The 14,940-nt window shown below is 41.2% G+C and overlaps 3 protein-coding genes across 4 annotated transcripts in view; 2 read left to right on the top strand and 1 right to left on the bottom strand.

The window, feature by feature from the left end:
* zdhhc8b (zDHHC palmitoyltransferase 8b) overlaps nt 1-3,183 on the top strand; it is a 67,604-nt gene extending 64,421 nt beyond the window's left edge. Inside the window, exon 11 of the mRNA XM_080049394.1 lies at nt 428-3,183. Within this exon, the coding sequence (XP_079905520.1) occupies nt 428-560 (133 nt within the window). The 3' untranslated portion in view covers nt 561-3,183. The remainder of the gene's footprint in view (nt 1-427) is intronic.
* A 115-nt stretch (nt 3,184-3,298) lies between these two features.
* Nucleotides 3,299-8,375, bottom strand: ranbp1 (RAN binding protein 1). Its single transcript, XM_080049405.1, has 6 exons — nt 8,255-8,375; nt 6,643-6,776; nt 6,312-6,469; nt 5,484-5,612; nt 5,171-5,239; nt 3,299-4,697 (listed from the first exon to the last, which is right to left on the bottom strand). Exons 1-6 carry the CDS (start codon nt 8,267-8,269, stop codon nt 4,546-4,548), a joined length of 657 nt encoding a protein of 218 aa, XP_079905531.1. The 5' UTR covers nt 8,270-8,375; the 3' UTR covers nt 3,299-4,545.
* A 752-nt stretch (nt 8,376-9,127) lies between these two features.
* Nucleotides 9,128-14,937, top strand: trmt2a (tRNA methyltransferase 2 homolog A). 2 transcript variants are annotated; one of them, XM_080037069.1, is made up of 12 exons: nt 9,128-9,213; nt 10,022-10,682; nt 10,864-10,972; nt 11,218-11,399; nt 11,604-11,718; nt 11,829-11,944; nt 12,056-12,167; nt 12,518-12,640; nt 12,775-12,850; nt 13,032-13,148; nt 13,235-13,331; nt 14,244-14,937. In XM_080037069.1, exons 2-12 carry the CDS (start codon nt 10,063-10,065, stop codon nt 14,422-14,424), a joined length of 1,848 nt encoding a protein of 615 aa, XP_079893195.1. In that variant the 5' UTR covers nt 9,128-9,213; nt 10,022-10,062; the 3' UTR covers nt 14,425-14,937. The 2 variants fall into 2 exon arrangements, with proteins under 2 accessions (XP_079893195.1, XP_079893196.1); XM_080037070.1 differs by having other exon boundaries at nt 9,130-9,213; nt 10,044-10,682.
* The last annotated feature ends 3 nt before the right edge of the window (nt 14,938-14,940 follow it).

The following is a 14,940-nucleotide window of genomic DNA, read 5'->3' as shown; positions in this document are numbered from 1 at the left end:
CAGCCAGCCATTCATGGGCACTAGTAGTGTACTAGTCCTAACTGAGGCAACTTGTAGTAGTTGTATTTGTCCAACTGTCATGCCCATTTATTCATATTAAGTACAGTATGTGAATTTTTGCATGATCTGTTTTGATTTGTTTGCCTTCTAGAATGAAAAAACATTTTTGTATTATTCCACAAATGTCGGATGAATAAAGTTGTGTGACTCCTCATTTCTTCTTTTCTTTTTGCATGCTCATCTAACCTTTTCCAGCCTTTTCCTTCACTAACAAGTACACTTTGAAGTAATCATCCACATCACTATTTTGCTTGTGCCATTTAAAACTGTCAAGTCTGCATGTGATTGCATGATTGCCCATTTTGTGTTGAACCTCTTTTGTTCTTTGTGTTGAATAATTGTCTCTGCTCTTCTCCCCCTCACTCAGAGAGGCCATGAAAGTAAATGGTCAGATGGACTGCCACCCCGGTGCCCAGGGCTCCACCCTCAGCCCCAGTCGCCACAGTAACGTCAAAAAGGTGACGGGCGTAGGAGGCACCACGTATGAGATATCGGTGTGAACAGGGTCACTGCATACTCCTCTCAACGACCACCCTACTACAAAGAGATGCTGTCCTCTGCTAGATAGTCTAGTCTACTCTAGATAACGGCAAAACAGGGGTTATCACAGGGTGGAGTTAATGTCCAATCAGAGGACCTGTGTGCTCTTGTGTGGGGCCTGTCTAGCCAAATGCCTGTATGTGTGTGTGTTTGTACTGGAGGGATTGGTTGTAAGTTGGTGCAAGCTGTATGTTTGAGGAGTGTCTTGTCTTTAACATTTTGTGGCTGGTCATCTTGGTTGTAAGAGTGGACCGTCCAACAGATGGTCAATGTTATTACTGTTGTCTCTCAGCTGTGGTTATGATGAAGCCCTACGTTGTTCCAAATGTCACACACACAAACTTTGCTCCAGTTAACCACTGAGGGCTGAACAAACACACTACAGACGAATTAAACACTGACATCTTCACAGTGGAACACTTATGTCCTTTTATCAGCACCGACTGCAACTTCAGGCAACACCAGATGAATGAACTGAGCAGCCGATATTGAGGGGGAAAAGTCTTCGGATCATGTCTGGTGGTTGCATTCCAAATTCATTGAGAAAGGCTTGTTTGTTTGTTTTTTACTTCAAAGTAAAAGTAACTTCAATTCCTTCTTTGTCAAAAAGACATTTCTCAGGAGTGAATGCAACCAACAGAGATGCTAGTTGATATTAATTCATACATAATGAATGTGTCCTTTTTAAGGCTTGACTATAGCCCTGTTTATTCCCTTCACAAAGGTGCAGTAAGTCATCCTAGGCCTGTGTTTGTTCTAAGTTTAGTTTTTGTGTTTTCAACATGACCCACGACACAAGTGCTGGGGCCGATATTTTAGCCTTCTGAAAGATCAGAATACCTCATCCCGACGGTTCTCATCGAGCTCAGAACGTGTCCAGCCTTGCACAACCAAAACAACTTTTCTGTTAACGTTTGGGGAGGGGGGGGAGAATGAAGAAAAACTGTTTAGTATGTAAGTTATGTTTGTTTTATAATCATAGACATGGAAAGGTGTAAAGAAACAAGCCATTGTCCCATGTAGTAATTAGTATAGGAAGATATCTGGTCTATCATTCATTATTTTATAGTTTTTTTAATTGGTTTGTTTCCTTTTTATATACCCAACCTTTCAAAAGCTATGTTTGATACATCTTTTTTTATACAGATGATTAAGCCTGGGAGGACTTTTATTTTGAGTGGAGCTTTTTTTTTTTTTTTGTGATAAATACAGTACATGAATGCGATTTTGTGATAATGGGTGAAATCCATACAGTAAATATAGCTTGTTCTACCTTACAGTGTATGATGACATTTTATTATAAGCTGTGTGATTTGAGGGAGTGAAATATTCAAATCGCTATCTTTGACAAGTGAACAGTCAAATGACCTAGATTGAATTTGCCAATGTGCTGTACACAAGTCAAAGACTGGGGCTTCACCCATTCATTTCTCACACAGTAAATGGGTGCCATCATGAAAGACTGAAAATGTAACGTCAAGGAATCTTACAGTAGCTGTCTGGAACAGCTCCAGTATTACCCACCACTCAGAGTTAAAATGGAACTTTTTTTTTTATTTGCTGTTAAAGAAACTGTTTAACTTCTGACCATATAAGTGAACCAATAATATCTTAAGGAAGGTTTTTATTTATATTAATAAGCACCAACAACTGAATATGAGAAAAAACATGCCAGATTGAAAATGTCAAGTGGTAGAATTGTTCCAGCTACATTTGCATTAAGAATAAAACCATTGTTGCCTTTTGAGAGGGAAAAAGCTGTTTCATACACAGATAAATGTGGCTAATTGAAACACTGTTGTATGCTAAGGGACAGTGAAATACCACTGGAGTTTGGCAGTGAGCAGGGAATGGAATGAGTGACGCAGATTGGGTAAAGAAAGTTGTGGGAGAAAGGCCTGTGTACAAAGTGATACATGACTTTACAGAATTGTGAAATGACATAGCTTTTGTAGGATTTAATTTCTTCCCCATTTCTGATACATTCATAGATTTAGTTTCCCCTGAGCTCCGAGAGTAAAGGCTAGCTTACAAGGTTGGATGTTAATTCAAGCTCGCTGACGTCACAACCTTCTGGCTAGTGTGGTCTCACCCAGCTGCCTTACCATGGACACAGTAATGTGAAGCAACACCGGATGTTCTATTCATAGTCTTGAAATTATCAATAGTTGATTTTCTTTCTGTTGTAAGTGTGGTATATAGGGCTACTTATATGGCAAATCTGGTGGGTAAGATTATGGGTGGAAAAGCAAACTGGAACATTGAAATACCTTAAGAGACGGTTAGCTGCCACGATGCTTGAAAATACCCCCCCCCCCCCCCATCATGACTGTCAGGCTGATGACCAGTGACCACATATCAAAACACTTATCGATGTCATTCCTCTTTAAGATGACTGCCATTAGTCCAATGTTCTTTTTTGGGGATGGACAGCACTGCAGGTCAGGGACCATTCCTGACAAACAGCAATTAATCTGTCCCATCAGCCACGAGCTGATTGTTTTTCTGAAAACTCAAAATAGAAAGTTCAATATGTATTAAAATATAGAATATACTATAAATGTACATGCGTTCCTATTTTTGTGAAGAGGAAATATTTCCCAATGACCTGAGCAAAGTAAATAAAGTTTTCAACTCAGTGAATGATATTGATTCTTGTGAATTAATAAAGGTACAATATGGAACACACACAAAGATGTCTGGTTAAGTCTTCACAACTTGCTGTAAACACTTTAATAATCCAAACTTCTGCAGGATTGAAGAGTTGAATCCAGACAAATGATTAAATTTCAACAAGCCTAAACGAAACTAGTGTAAGCGCAGCACTAGGTCTAGGTGCACATTGTATCATCAGTGATTTTTATGAACGCCAAGATGTGGTCTTTGACAGCTTTTATTCGAAGGTGGAAGAAACATTTCAAATCATTTGAGTGCAAATGAAAAGTAACATTTCATCCATATACATGTATTTACAGATGCACTGGCACTTAGATGCGCTTTAGAGGCAAGGTTATGAACTCAATTAGTGGAAAGAAAAGGAGAAGGGGGGGGGGGGGTGAGCACACAGATCAGATAGGGCACACTCTGTTACATATACTCTACATGCTTTAAGTCTGGGAATGTTAGGATCTAAAGAATACAAACTCCATTTCCTGGTGAGAAACTTAAGTCAGCGCGGAGCTGCCCAAACTCTGATAAACCGTTTACTTTGGAATTTTTTTAGATATTTGAAACAATGGAAAAAAAGGAAATGCTTAGCTAAGTGCATCTGATCTAGTAGTCGGCAATCAGTGGACATTGCAATCTGCAGGCCGCTCCTGATGTCTCAACTGTCTGGAGTGAATTCCTCTTATAGTCAGCTCTCATCAGAACTGATCAAAGAAGGAACCAAGTAAGAACTATTTCTACAAGGCATCCACTGAGAAGTCTTCGCCTTATTTGCTGTTTCTAACAGTGGAAGGATGGACAGGGTTAAGAAGGCCCACCGAGATGCATTGTGGGATTTTAGCCTTATTATGCACCTCTATATAATACCTGGTCCCTGACCCTGTGCTGCTAACAAGCAGGCTACATTATCCTCTCCTCCTACACACAAACTCTGCTCCAGTATAACAAAACAAAAACAAAAATACCCCAATGTGGGAATTATCACATCACAAGCCTCTTTTCACAGTTTGTCCAAAGTAACATTAAACTGTAGATGACGATGATGGAAAGGGTGGTATTTTATGGGGCAGAAGAAAAGGGCTTCTTTTCATAAATCCACTATCTTGTATTCCCCCCTCCCAGTGGCATCAAGGACTTGTGATCGAGGCAAAACAGATAATAAAAAATAAAAATAAACTAATAGTATGCAGGTGTCCAAATTCAGTTCATTTAGAGTCTATTGTAGAAAAAGAGGAAAAAACTGATAAATTGAAGATCAGCAAAGCAAGTTCTTGGTTCTCAATTCTTCTCCTCTGCCTTCACCTCTTTCTTCTCCTCTTCTTTCTTCACAGGCGACTTTGTGTCCTCTCCCTTCTTTTCTTCTGAAGCCTTGTCTTTAACAGAGAGTTCCTCTAGCTTCTCGGCCACTTTGTTTGCACCATCAGCGTCACCTGTGAAAAAACACGTAACACATGTAGTTAGGAAAAGCTATCAAAGTTTAAACACAACTCAGCTTCAGCATAACTGATTTTCACTTTGCATCGCCACTCACTGTATTAGGAATATTTTCCTACAGCCACTAGATTTAATTGAGAATTTTAGGTTGACCATGTCACTGTGTGCTATTGTGGTCCATTATAAGAAAAGCAAGTTAACCACTGTTAATGTAATGTAGCAGAACATAACGTGTCACTGACTTTTAGAAAGCCAGTTGAGTGCTACATACTGCATGTTCATGTAGCAGACAGAAAAAGTTCATGGCTGGAGGGACAGCAAAGAACAGAGTGAGTCTGCAAACTCATTACACAGCTAAAGATATAAATGTTACCTCTAGTCTGAATTCTAATTTAAAAAACAGGTCTCTGTGAAAATGTGGAGAGAAAAAAAAAATAAGGAAAAAGCCCAACTTGTAAGAAGCACATACCTGGTCCCTCTAGACTTTTTCTGACCTCGTCCTTGCACTCATCAAACTTAACCTTGAACTTCTGAGCATCTGGAAACAAAACAGAGTTAGTCTATATTCACGTCACATTGCTGTTTGATGGTGGCCAGTGTACCTGCTTAATCATGCAGCATTGGCAAATAAGAAAACCAGTTAGAAAATAGTGGCTGGGTGTAAAGAGGCAGAAAATGAACTTCGTACAGCTGTTAGCCACCTCAGTGTGATCAAATAAGGCAGTAAAACACTTTTTAGAGCACCTTAAATGTTTATTAGATGTAATTCAATGAATACTTACTTTCTGCATTTAAAAAGCGTATTGCCAGCATTTCAGGTTTGGGGCTTTCATCAGCATAATCTGCTAGTGTGTTCCACACCCATGCCCTGTCACTGCCAGCGTTGGGCTTCAGCTCCATCGAAGGTACAACTGTAATTCACAAGAGGGAGAACAGGGTTAACAGATAGAAGCATAAACACCCGGAGTTAGAACTAGTGCTTATTTGCTAAATGATTGCAAATTGACAATTGTATAATCAACATTTCGATTAGTTTGGTTCTAGAACCACTAGTCAATAATTACAACACTTGGGTACCTAAGTGAAAAGGAAATATTCTGACATGTATCATTGTCCTCTACTCAACTGTACTTGCATTTGTTTGATGAAATACAAATATTTGATATAAGCAAATATGACCTAATTCCATACGACGCATCGTGAGTCAACCAGGGACAACGTCACAGTCAGAACACAAACGTGGTAAATAAATACCATCTTGCCAAGCTACAGATTGCATGTGCAACGCTTCCTTTATTTGCTCTTGTTGCGGATTGCTTTTGGAGACAGCAAATGTAATCTGTCATAACTGTCAGGTAATATTTGTTTATTCCCTCTTGATAATGTGTTTTTGATATAATGATATGAAATACATATTTAATTACAAGTTGAAAAGGAGGTTATGCCTCAAAAATGAAGATAGCCCCAAAATACAATAGGCATCTTCCAAAAAGTAGCACATTTCAAGTTCCCGAGTTAAGGAGGACAACATTCTGTGATGTCACTTATCTAATTAGGCCTAATTTAATAAGTGAAATGACAGACATGAATTGTTTGTCAAATAAACCTACTGTTATGATTGGCACAAATCTTCAATGTTCTATCTCTCCGCATCAAGAGGCGGATTGTTTGCTTCTCTTTGTGTTTCAGCATCTTGATGTCACCAGTTCCCCTCTCCTTCCACTCTGGGGGCTCGTTCTCAGAGGCAAAACGATATAGTTTAGCCCGCCTGGGAAAAACAAACAAAAACCAGTAGCATAATGCGTTAAAATGATGACACTCCCAGATGAACTGGCTGACAAAAAAGTCCAATGCAGGCCAGCAAAACGTATGGATCGTATCACAACAGGTGTGCGAAGAGTAACAAGTAAGTGAACAACAGAAGACTATTAAACCACTTACATTTTAAAGAGTTCCTCCTCGTCCTCTTCTAATGTTTTCACATCCTGCTCGGGAAGGGACACGATGGGCTCAAACTGGGGGTCGTGGTTTGGGTCCTCTGCACCATCTGCAGTGGTTTCATGCTCTTCCTGGTCCTAGAAAGGGACAGCAGTGGATGAGTTACCTCAAAGTAAAACATTTGAAATCCCACTCATCTGTGTTAGTTAAAGTGATCAGTTATGCGGTGCAGGTCAGTGCGACCCTTTAAAATCTCCCTGGAACAAAGTGACTTCTGACAACAGACCCACCCATGAATGGAGGGATTTAGAAGCTCATTGGTTAAGTATAGCTTTTGTAGGGGGTAACTGGCAAAAGCCTTTGGTAAATCGTTGTTGCTGAGCCAAGCATCTTTAATTCTTTTTGGGTTGCTAATAGCATATGGACACGATGTGTGTAAGATTAAATGTGTGTATTATCAATATGCCACAAACATACAGTCTTCAGTCACAAAAAAGGACTTGGGACAAAGGATGGTTATCCGCAAATAAGTGTGCAGGTTAGCAACCTTTGACAAAGTGAAGAAAAAACACCTGACTCGGTGGTAAACTTACTTCTACCCTACTATGTCTACGAGTTGTACTCATGGGCCTATTATAAAAGGTTGTACTAGTTAGCGGCATAAAAATGTATGTGCGACTTGGCCAAAAGGCAAAAAAATCATTCTATTAACAGTATGGATAACACAATAACAGTACAATTAATGTTAGGTAGGTCACTCGCATAAATTAATCTGCAGGCACCTTTTGTTTCATTTCTGTCAATAGTTGTTCCAACTTAGTTTTCTTCCACGACAACTCATTGTTAAGTTACACAGCTAGTTAACAAGGCCTTTTCACAAGAAGGCTACTCGAGAGCTAACCGTTGGGTTTTTTGCTGCACAGCGCAGTGTCGCTAACTAATAGCACCATAGTTCAATTGTCAGAAAACTTGGTCGACGTGATTTGAGGGCTGAATAGCACCTCAATCAATGTAATTTTGAAACTGTCCAGTAATACGTAGTCACTGGACCCAGCGCCCAACTGATGTTGCTACTGAAGCTAAAATTAGCCAACTAATGTTAGCAACTTTGCAGACAAAGGCAAAAGAACCCAGCTAACCCCATTGTCTTTGGCCAGCCCGTTACATGCAGTTGGTGAATTTCCCTGCTCAAGTGTCTCACGACTGCGATAGTTTAGTTGAGTAGTTGGGGAGTGTTGTGTCCACTGCCTCCTTCAGCAGCTACTGTGAGGCTAATGTTAACATGCTGGCTGGCTGCACACTTTACACTTTTGAGCTATTCAACAAGAACTCTAGAGAAATGCAAACAAGGTTAAAATATTGCACCGGGCCAAACGGACATTTCTAGTAGTCTTTGATTAAGTTTATAAGGTTGCATATCATCCTAGAGCCTTGAAAACACACCAATTAACGTCTCTAGCATCACGACAGACAACATCATTGTCGGCATTTCTGGCTCTCAGCTTCCTTTCCAAATTTGGACGAATTACGACACGTAAAACATCATCCATCGACACACAATTCCTAATCCAACGCGAACACAATACATTGGAGGACCTAAAACTCGTGTCCTCACCTTGGGATCTGCCATAATAATGTAGATGTTTGTAGATTATGGAAGTAGTTTGATAGATTCAAATCCCAGACTGGCCGCCGTATCCCTTCAGCTACTCTCACTTCCTGCTGCAGCTTTCGCGCGCCGAATTTCCTACGTGTGCCCGCGCCCACATCGTGACAGCGCGCACCGCCTCTCATCTCTCTAGTCTGTATCAATTAACTCAGTCTGGGACTCTATACAATATTGACATCTAAATCAAATACTAAATATTACATTTCTGCAATATTGTTGCAGAAGGTGTCACTTTATGGTCTCTGTCATCTAGTAGTAGAAGCCTAATAGTAGTAGGCCTTGTTAGCCTATTTATTTCGGTCCATAGAACAGTTTTACATCAGGAATAGGCTAATCAAAAGATCAAATTAAATAAATATCTAACAAAAGCATTTTATTTAAAAGTAAAGAAAAACATAACGTGAAAAAATAGACAAAAGGTAGACTGAAGCTTTAACTTATATAGGCCTACCCATAGTTACACATCTTATTATGTTAGACACTAACATAGTTAGTTAAATTAAAAGGCTATAGCGGATAGCCTAATTCAAGTAAGGTAAATCAACAGGTCTCAAGCTGGTCAACCATAGATAGGATATAAAAGGTCTCAACAAGGCACTTCTTATTTTCTAAAGACTGGTTAAAAAAAATTATAACAGCAACTAGGCCTACTTTTGGCGTAAACTAGAGAAACGACATTTGTGAATAAATTAACTTATAGGCCTAATACAAGTAATTCAGATGGTCTTTACAAAATACGAAAAAATTGTACGACGCGGACATGACGCTCGCGCTCGAGCCCCGAAATGACGTGTGTGTCACTTTAAAATAGTTCAGAGTGCAGCGCTGGCAGCACGTGGTTCCTCCAACATGGCAGCGCCCAGCTCAAACTACTGAGAGGCAGTGTTGAAAGTAAATATAAAAAGGTAAGGCGCATGAAAAACATAATGTTAGCTTCCATTTAATGTTGCCACGGCTGATATTGAGCCCCACAGGAAACTGTAAACTTCCTAAAATTAAAATAAAGTCGGACGAATCGTTTTATCTAAACGAGAAATGATTAATGCTCCCTAAGGAATAGGCTACCTATATGCAGTGGTGCGAGGGATGGATATGATACAGCTATAACTCTACCCAATGTAGGCTATTAATGCAGTCAAATGTGGCTGTCTTGAAACGTGAAGGCTCCTCTAGCGGTTCCATTTTTAATTGTAACTATGCTGTAATTAAAAAGTTACAATGTCTCCTACACGTAACTTAATGTTTGAGGAGACTGTGAAGTATGCAACTTGTTTTATTTTAGGGGCGGAGTCATTGAAACGACCAAAACAAGTGTCTTCTAACTTTGAGAACCCCCTTTTCCACATATGTGTAGTCGTTTTAAATGTAGCCTAACATCTGCTAATTGGATGGTTAGAAGTGGAGTCAGCAATTCTGGAGAATGCTTGTTGTCAAAATCCCTTTCTGTAAAAATCAGTGAATATCTCCTCACCATCCACTAACTATCTTTACTTTGAATGTAAAAAAAGGCTCCGTAAACAACTGGTAGCCTATGTAAACAAAGGGTCCCACTTTAGCTAGCAACATGCCCGTTTTCAGAGCCTAGGCTGTATATTAACACTGGATTTTGTTTCTGCACACACATAGTAGTACGTACGTACATGTTGCTGATGATGAGGAGATATTTTAAATAGATTTTTCCCAAAAAATTATTTGACATTAATCATTCTCCAGAATCGCTTCCCCCACCTTTAAGTCTACCAGACAACAGAGTGATGGCGGACGTCAGCAGCAGCAGCGTGGCCGATCCTCCACCCTCACAGGAGGAGAAGTCTGGTGAAGACCTCCCCCAGGCCTCCAACAATGAAGATGGGAAGTCTGAAGTCGGGGCCGAGGGCGCCGAAGACGCAGCGTCAGACCCCGACATGTACCGCTACATCAAAGAGGACCTCTTCACCTCCGAGATCTACAAGGTGGAGATCAGGAACCTGCCAAAGTACATCTGCTTCAACGACCTGAAGAAGTTCCTGGCCAGGCACGGCCTCAACCCTCATAAGATCAAGCTGTTCGGCCATCAGACCTACGCCTTCGTCAACTTCAAGAACGAGGAGGAGCGCGACAAGGCCATGAAGATGGTGCACAACATGCAGTGGAAGGGCCAGGTGCTGAGTGTCAGGCTGGCTAAACCCAAAGCAGACCCCATCCAGAGGAAGAGGAGGCAGGATGAGGGAGAGGGAGGCCAGCCACCAGCCAAGAGGGCAGAGGGGGACCAGGAAGAGGAGCCGCTCAGCGTACAGATAGCCAACGTGGTGACTCCACTGTGGAACGTGCCCTATGAAGAGCAGCTGAGGAGGAAGGAGCAGGAGGTGGTGGCTGTTCTGCAGAGGCTGGCCAAGTGAGTGCTGTCAGTATGTCTGATACATAAGCCTACATGTGTTAACATGCAGATCCATGTAAATATATTTATATAGCACATTTCACACAAGTTTATTTTGATATTTCAGCCATTGTTGGCCCTATCTTTGAGGGCATTCTGTGATAAACATCCATCAACACTACTCTTGTTTCTTTTTCAGAGAGATCGGCAACACCAACAAAGCCATGTTGCCATGGCTGTTCGCACAGAAAGGCAAATACAACAAAATGTGTTGTCCTCTGGAAGATATCCGACCATCTCCTATACAGGTTTATTTACTCTGCAATGCATCCTACTCATTTCACACTTCAGTAAGAGATATGTGTCATACTTGGTGAACTGTATTGGGGATTGATCCCTTTGCCAAAGTATCACTACAGTCACCTACTTTTTTTTTAATTGCCATCTGTCAATTTGTTCCAAAAACACTCTTATTTGAATATAGCTGGTTTATGTTCTTGTAAATCACTCATGCCTAATCCTCTTCACGGTTTTCTTCCCTGTCTCACTGCAGACCGAGTACAGAAACAAGTGTGAGTTCCTCATTTCGATGGGCGCAGACGGCGAGGACAAGACCGTGGGTTTCCGTCTGGGGAAATACAAAGGAGGCTCCTGCGCAGTGGTGGGTCCGGGTGAGACCAGCCATGTCTCTGCAGAGGCCAAGAGAGTGGTCAGCGCATTTCAGGACTTCATCAGGTATTATTACACTCTTATGACAGTCCAAAGCATGGACTTATGACGAACAGGGTTTGATAGACACGAGAGCATAGGTTTCTACTAGCTGTTGGATGTAGCCTGTTTGCATCTGCTGTATGGTCGCATTACTAGCACTAGACTTGTTGTTTTAATCAAGTCTTCACACACACATTTCCTTTACTCTCGCCGTTCTTTTGCATGCAGGACAACACCATACTCTGTGTACAGTCCCGAAACCTACGAAGGACACTGGAAGCAGCTGACTGTCAGAACTACCAGAACCAAACAAGCCATGGCCATGGCGTTCTTCAACCCACAGGTCAGCAAATGTTCTACCGACAGACTGTGGGAGTTAAGAGCCCATTCCTGAACATGGAATATCACATCTGTGGTTCTCTAAGTTTGATCTCCTATATTGACTCCTTTTAGAAACTTGAAGAAGAGGAAATCAGCGCCTTAAAGAGCTCCATGAAGAAGTACTTCACAGAAGGAGAGGGGAAAGAGAGTGGAGTAACCGCTCTGTACTTTGTTAGAGAGGGTCAAAGGTAAGGGGAAAACAAACCACCACGCTACATCTAAGCTCTTCAACTGTGGAGAGCAGACTGTAGAAATCTCTAAATAAACACTTCACTAAAAACTTGTTTTCGGCTTCCAAGGACTTCTCCTAACCTGGAGGACTTGCCCTGTGAGCTGGTGGCTGGAGAGGCCTGCATTCAGGAGGAACTCCTGGGTCTCAAGTTCAGAATCTCTCCTCACTCATTCTTCCAGGTGAGACAGACAGACCTACGTGCTCTTTACCAGCTCATTCATACAATGTCATTCAGTCACAGAGCACTAGGGGTGTCGCAATTCTCCAAATCTTTGATTCGATTTGATTTTTAAGCTCACGGTTTGATTCTCAATCTTATGGGTTGTTTTGTGTTTGGATGTTGCCTTATTGTCAAATTTAAATAATTTATTTACAAAATAAATTTAACTATAACTTGGTTTACCAGTCAATTGGAAACAACATTTTAAACAAAAGAAGAGAAGTCAGAGGATACCTGCCTTTTAGTGAAAGTGTGTGTGTGTGTGTGTGTGTGTGTGTGTGTGTGTGTGTGTGTGTGTACACCTTTCAGGTGAACACAGGAGCTGCAGAGGTGCTGTACTCTGCTGTGGGTGAATGGGCCAAGCTGGATCAGGACAGCACCGTGCTGGATGTGTGCTGTGGGACAGGAACCATCGGCATCTCTCTGGCCAAGGTGACATGAGCCGACTGTAACACACACTTAAATCATCCATGTCTCCTCTCTCCTTTATACAGCGACCACTGTATTATATTCATGAAAATGGAGGTTCTTGCAGTTTCTGATGCTTGTGTTGATTTTGTCTCCAGAGGGTAAAGAAGGTGATTGGGATCGAGATGTGCCAGGAGGCCGTGGAGGACGCCAAAGTAAATGCAAAGCTCAATGGTAGGAGACCAGATTACATCTAGTTACCGGCAGTGTTTTGTTTATGATCTTTGTATATATTTATAAATGTAGGCTGCATGGTCAGTAATGAAAGGTGTCAATAGATGACATTGTGTGTGCTTCTCTTTTTTGTGTAATCTCAAAATTCTGATTTGTCTTTCATGTGTTTTTGCATATCAAGGCCTAAGTAATGTTGAGTTTCACTGTGGAAAAGCTGAGGACGTGTTCCCCAACGTTCTGAATGCCCTGGTTTCACCCAACATCACGGCCATTGTGGATCCACCGAGGGCAGGCCTACGTGAGTGAAGGGCATATAACACAGGAATTTCACTCACTTCCAAGAGTTGGTCAAACATTCTTACTTGTTCTTGTCTTTAATTACAGATTCCAAGGTGATACTTGCCATCAGGAAGGCAGAGCATCTGAAGAGGCTGGTTTACGTAGCATGCAATGCTAAGGCAGCCATGAACAACTTCATTGAGTGAGTCACAAATGTGGTTGTTTTCAAAGCAGCGGTTATGATTTTAAAGCTACAGTGTGTAACTTTTTAATATAAATGAATGTCGGTTACATTCAAGCCATTGCCAAATGAGTTGAAACAAAGTTGATTTATCTGCATTTCTCAGTGTGGCAGCATTTACAAACTGGTGTCGCCCTCCGACACTGGTGCAGGAGCTCAAGAAGCAACCACAAAATATTTCAGTTGTTGATTCTACTGCTAAGAAAAAACATGGACGTAGAAGGAATAAAATCCACGTGCGATCACCAAAAGGCTTACCTCATGTAGATGCGCCGAGTGTTGTCATTACTCAGAATTCCTCATGGGGGGGCAACAGAAGTTACGCAGTAGAGCTTTAACCAACGAAACCTTTGATAAATATTTCTAATTTCATTGTGACACATAATTTTGATCGATGGACAATTCATTCAATAAATATTAGGGCTGTCAAGCGATTAAAAAAATGTATCTAATTAATTACAGGCGCTGTGATTAATTAATCTAAATTAATCGCACACTTATATGACACTTTTATGCCTGTTTATAAACAACTGTAGGCCTATAGGCTACCGTTTGTCTCTCTCTCTCTTTCTCTCCGTCTCTCGTAACTTCTGTCTCATGGTAAGCCCATAACATAGAGCCCTCGGCCCCTTTCCCCTGCTTCTTTCTTTACTCTTTAATCCCGTGCGGGCCGTGTCCGCAAGATACAGGTGCAGCTCCGCTATCATCTCACCTCTTTTGCACCGGGTCAAAGGGCAATATAGAAGTGCGATTAATCTGCGTTAATTTTTTTAATCGCGTTAATTTTTCTGTGATTAATTAATCGAAATTAACGTGTTAATTTGACAGCCCTAATAAATAGCTTATCTCATTTTGGAATCTCTTATCTTTCAGTCTGTGCAGAGCGCCGTCTAACAGAGTCCGTGGGGCACCGTTCCGTCCGGTGCGAGCCATGGCCGTGGACCTGTTTCCTCAGACCATGCACGTTGAGATGCTTCTGCTGCTGGAGAGGGTGGACTACGATTCCCAGAAGCAGCAGCAGACCAGCAGCACCCAGGAAGAGACGAAACCTTAGCCGTAGACACAGACCCTGAACAGTTTGATAAGTAGCATGGACTTTCCATTCTAGAAACATATGCACACTCTCAGTACAGCCTTGGAAACATGTTAAAAGCATTCTTCTGATGCATTCATTTAATCACATGCAAGACCTTTTTATAGTCTTATTTTTAAAAGGGCCAGTCCCTAAAAAAAAAATGCACCCACCAGTGTCTCTTTATTTTGGTATGCCAAACTCATTTGTGTTTCAGGTGCGATGTTAATGTAAATACTGAATGCTTGTGTTCCTTTGCCTGTTCTGTCTTTTTGGTAAAGAGACAACTCATGCCAGCTTCTTCTTTGACTTAAAATGAGGTTACTTTGAGTGGCCTTTAAAACATACAGTAGATTAAATGTTAAGTTTCCTCAAACTCTGACACCTTGTTTAACAGTTAATAAGGAACAATGCATTAAGTGGGTAATATGGAAGGAATAGCTTTACCATGAAGTGCCAGATAAGTTTGTTAACTTCCTCTTGTTTCTAATTGTTTCA

This window comes from Ammodytes marinus, assembly GCF_949987685.1.
Source record: "Ammodytes marinus genome assembly, chromosome: 2".
Lineage (NCBI taxonomy): Eukaryota > Metazoa > Chordata > Actinopteri > Uranoscopiformes > Ammodytidae > Ammodytes > Ammodytes marinus.
This window is presented reverse-complemented; position numbering and strand designations above follow the sequence as displayed.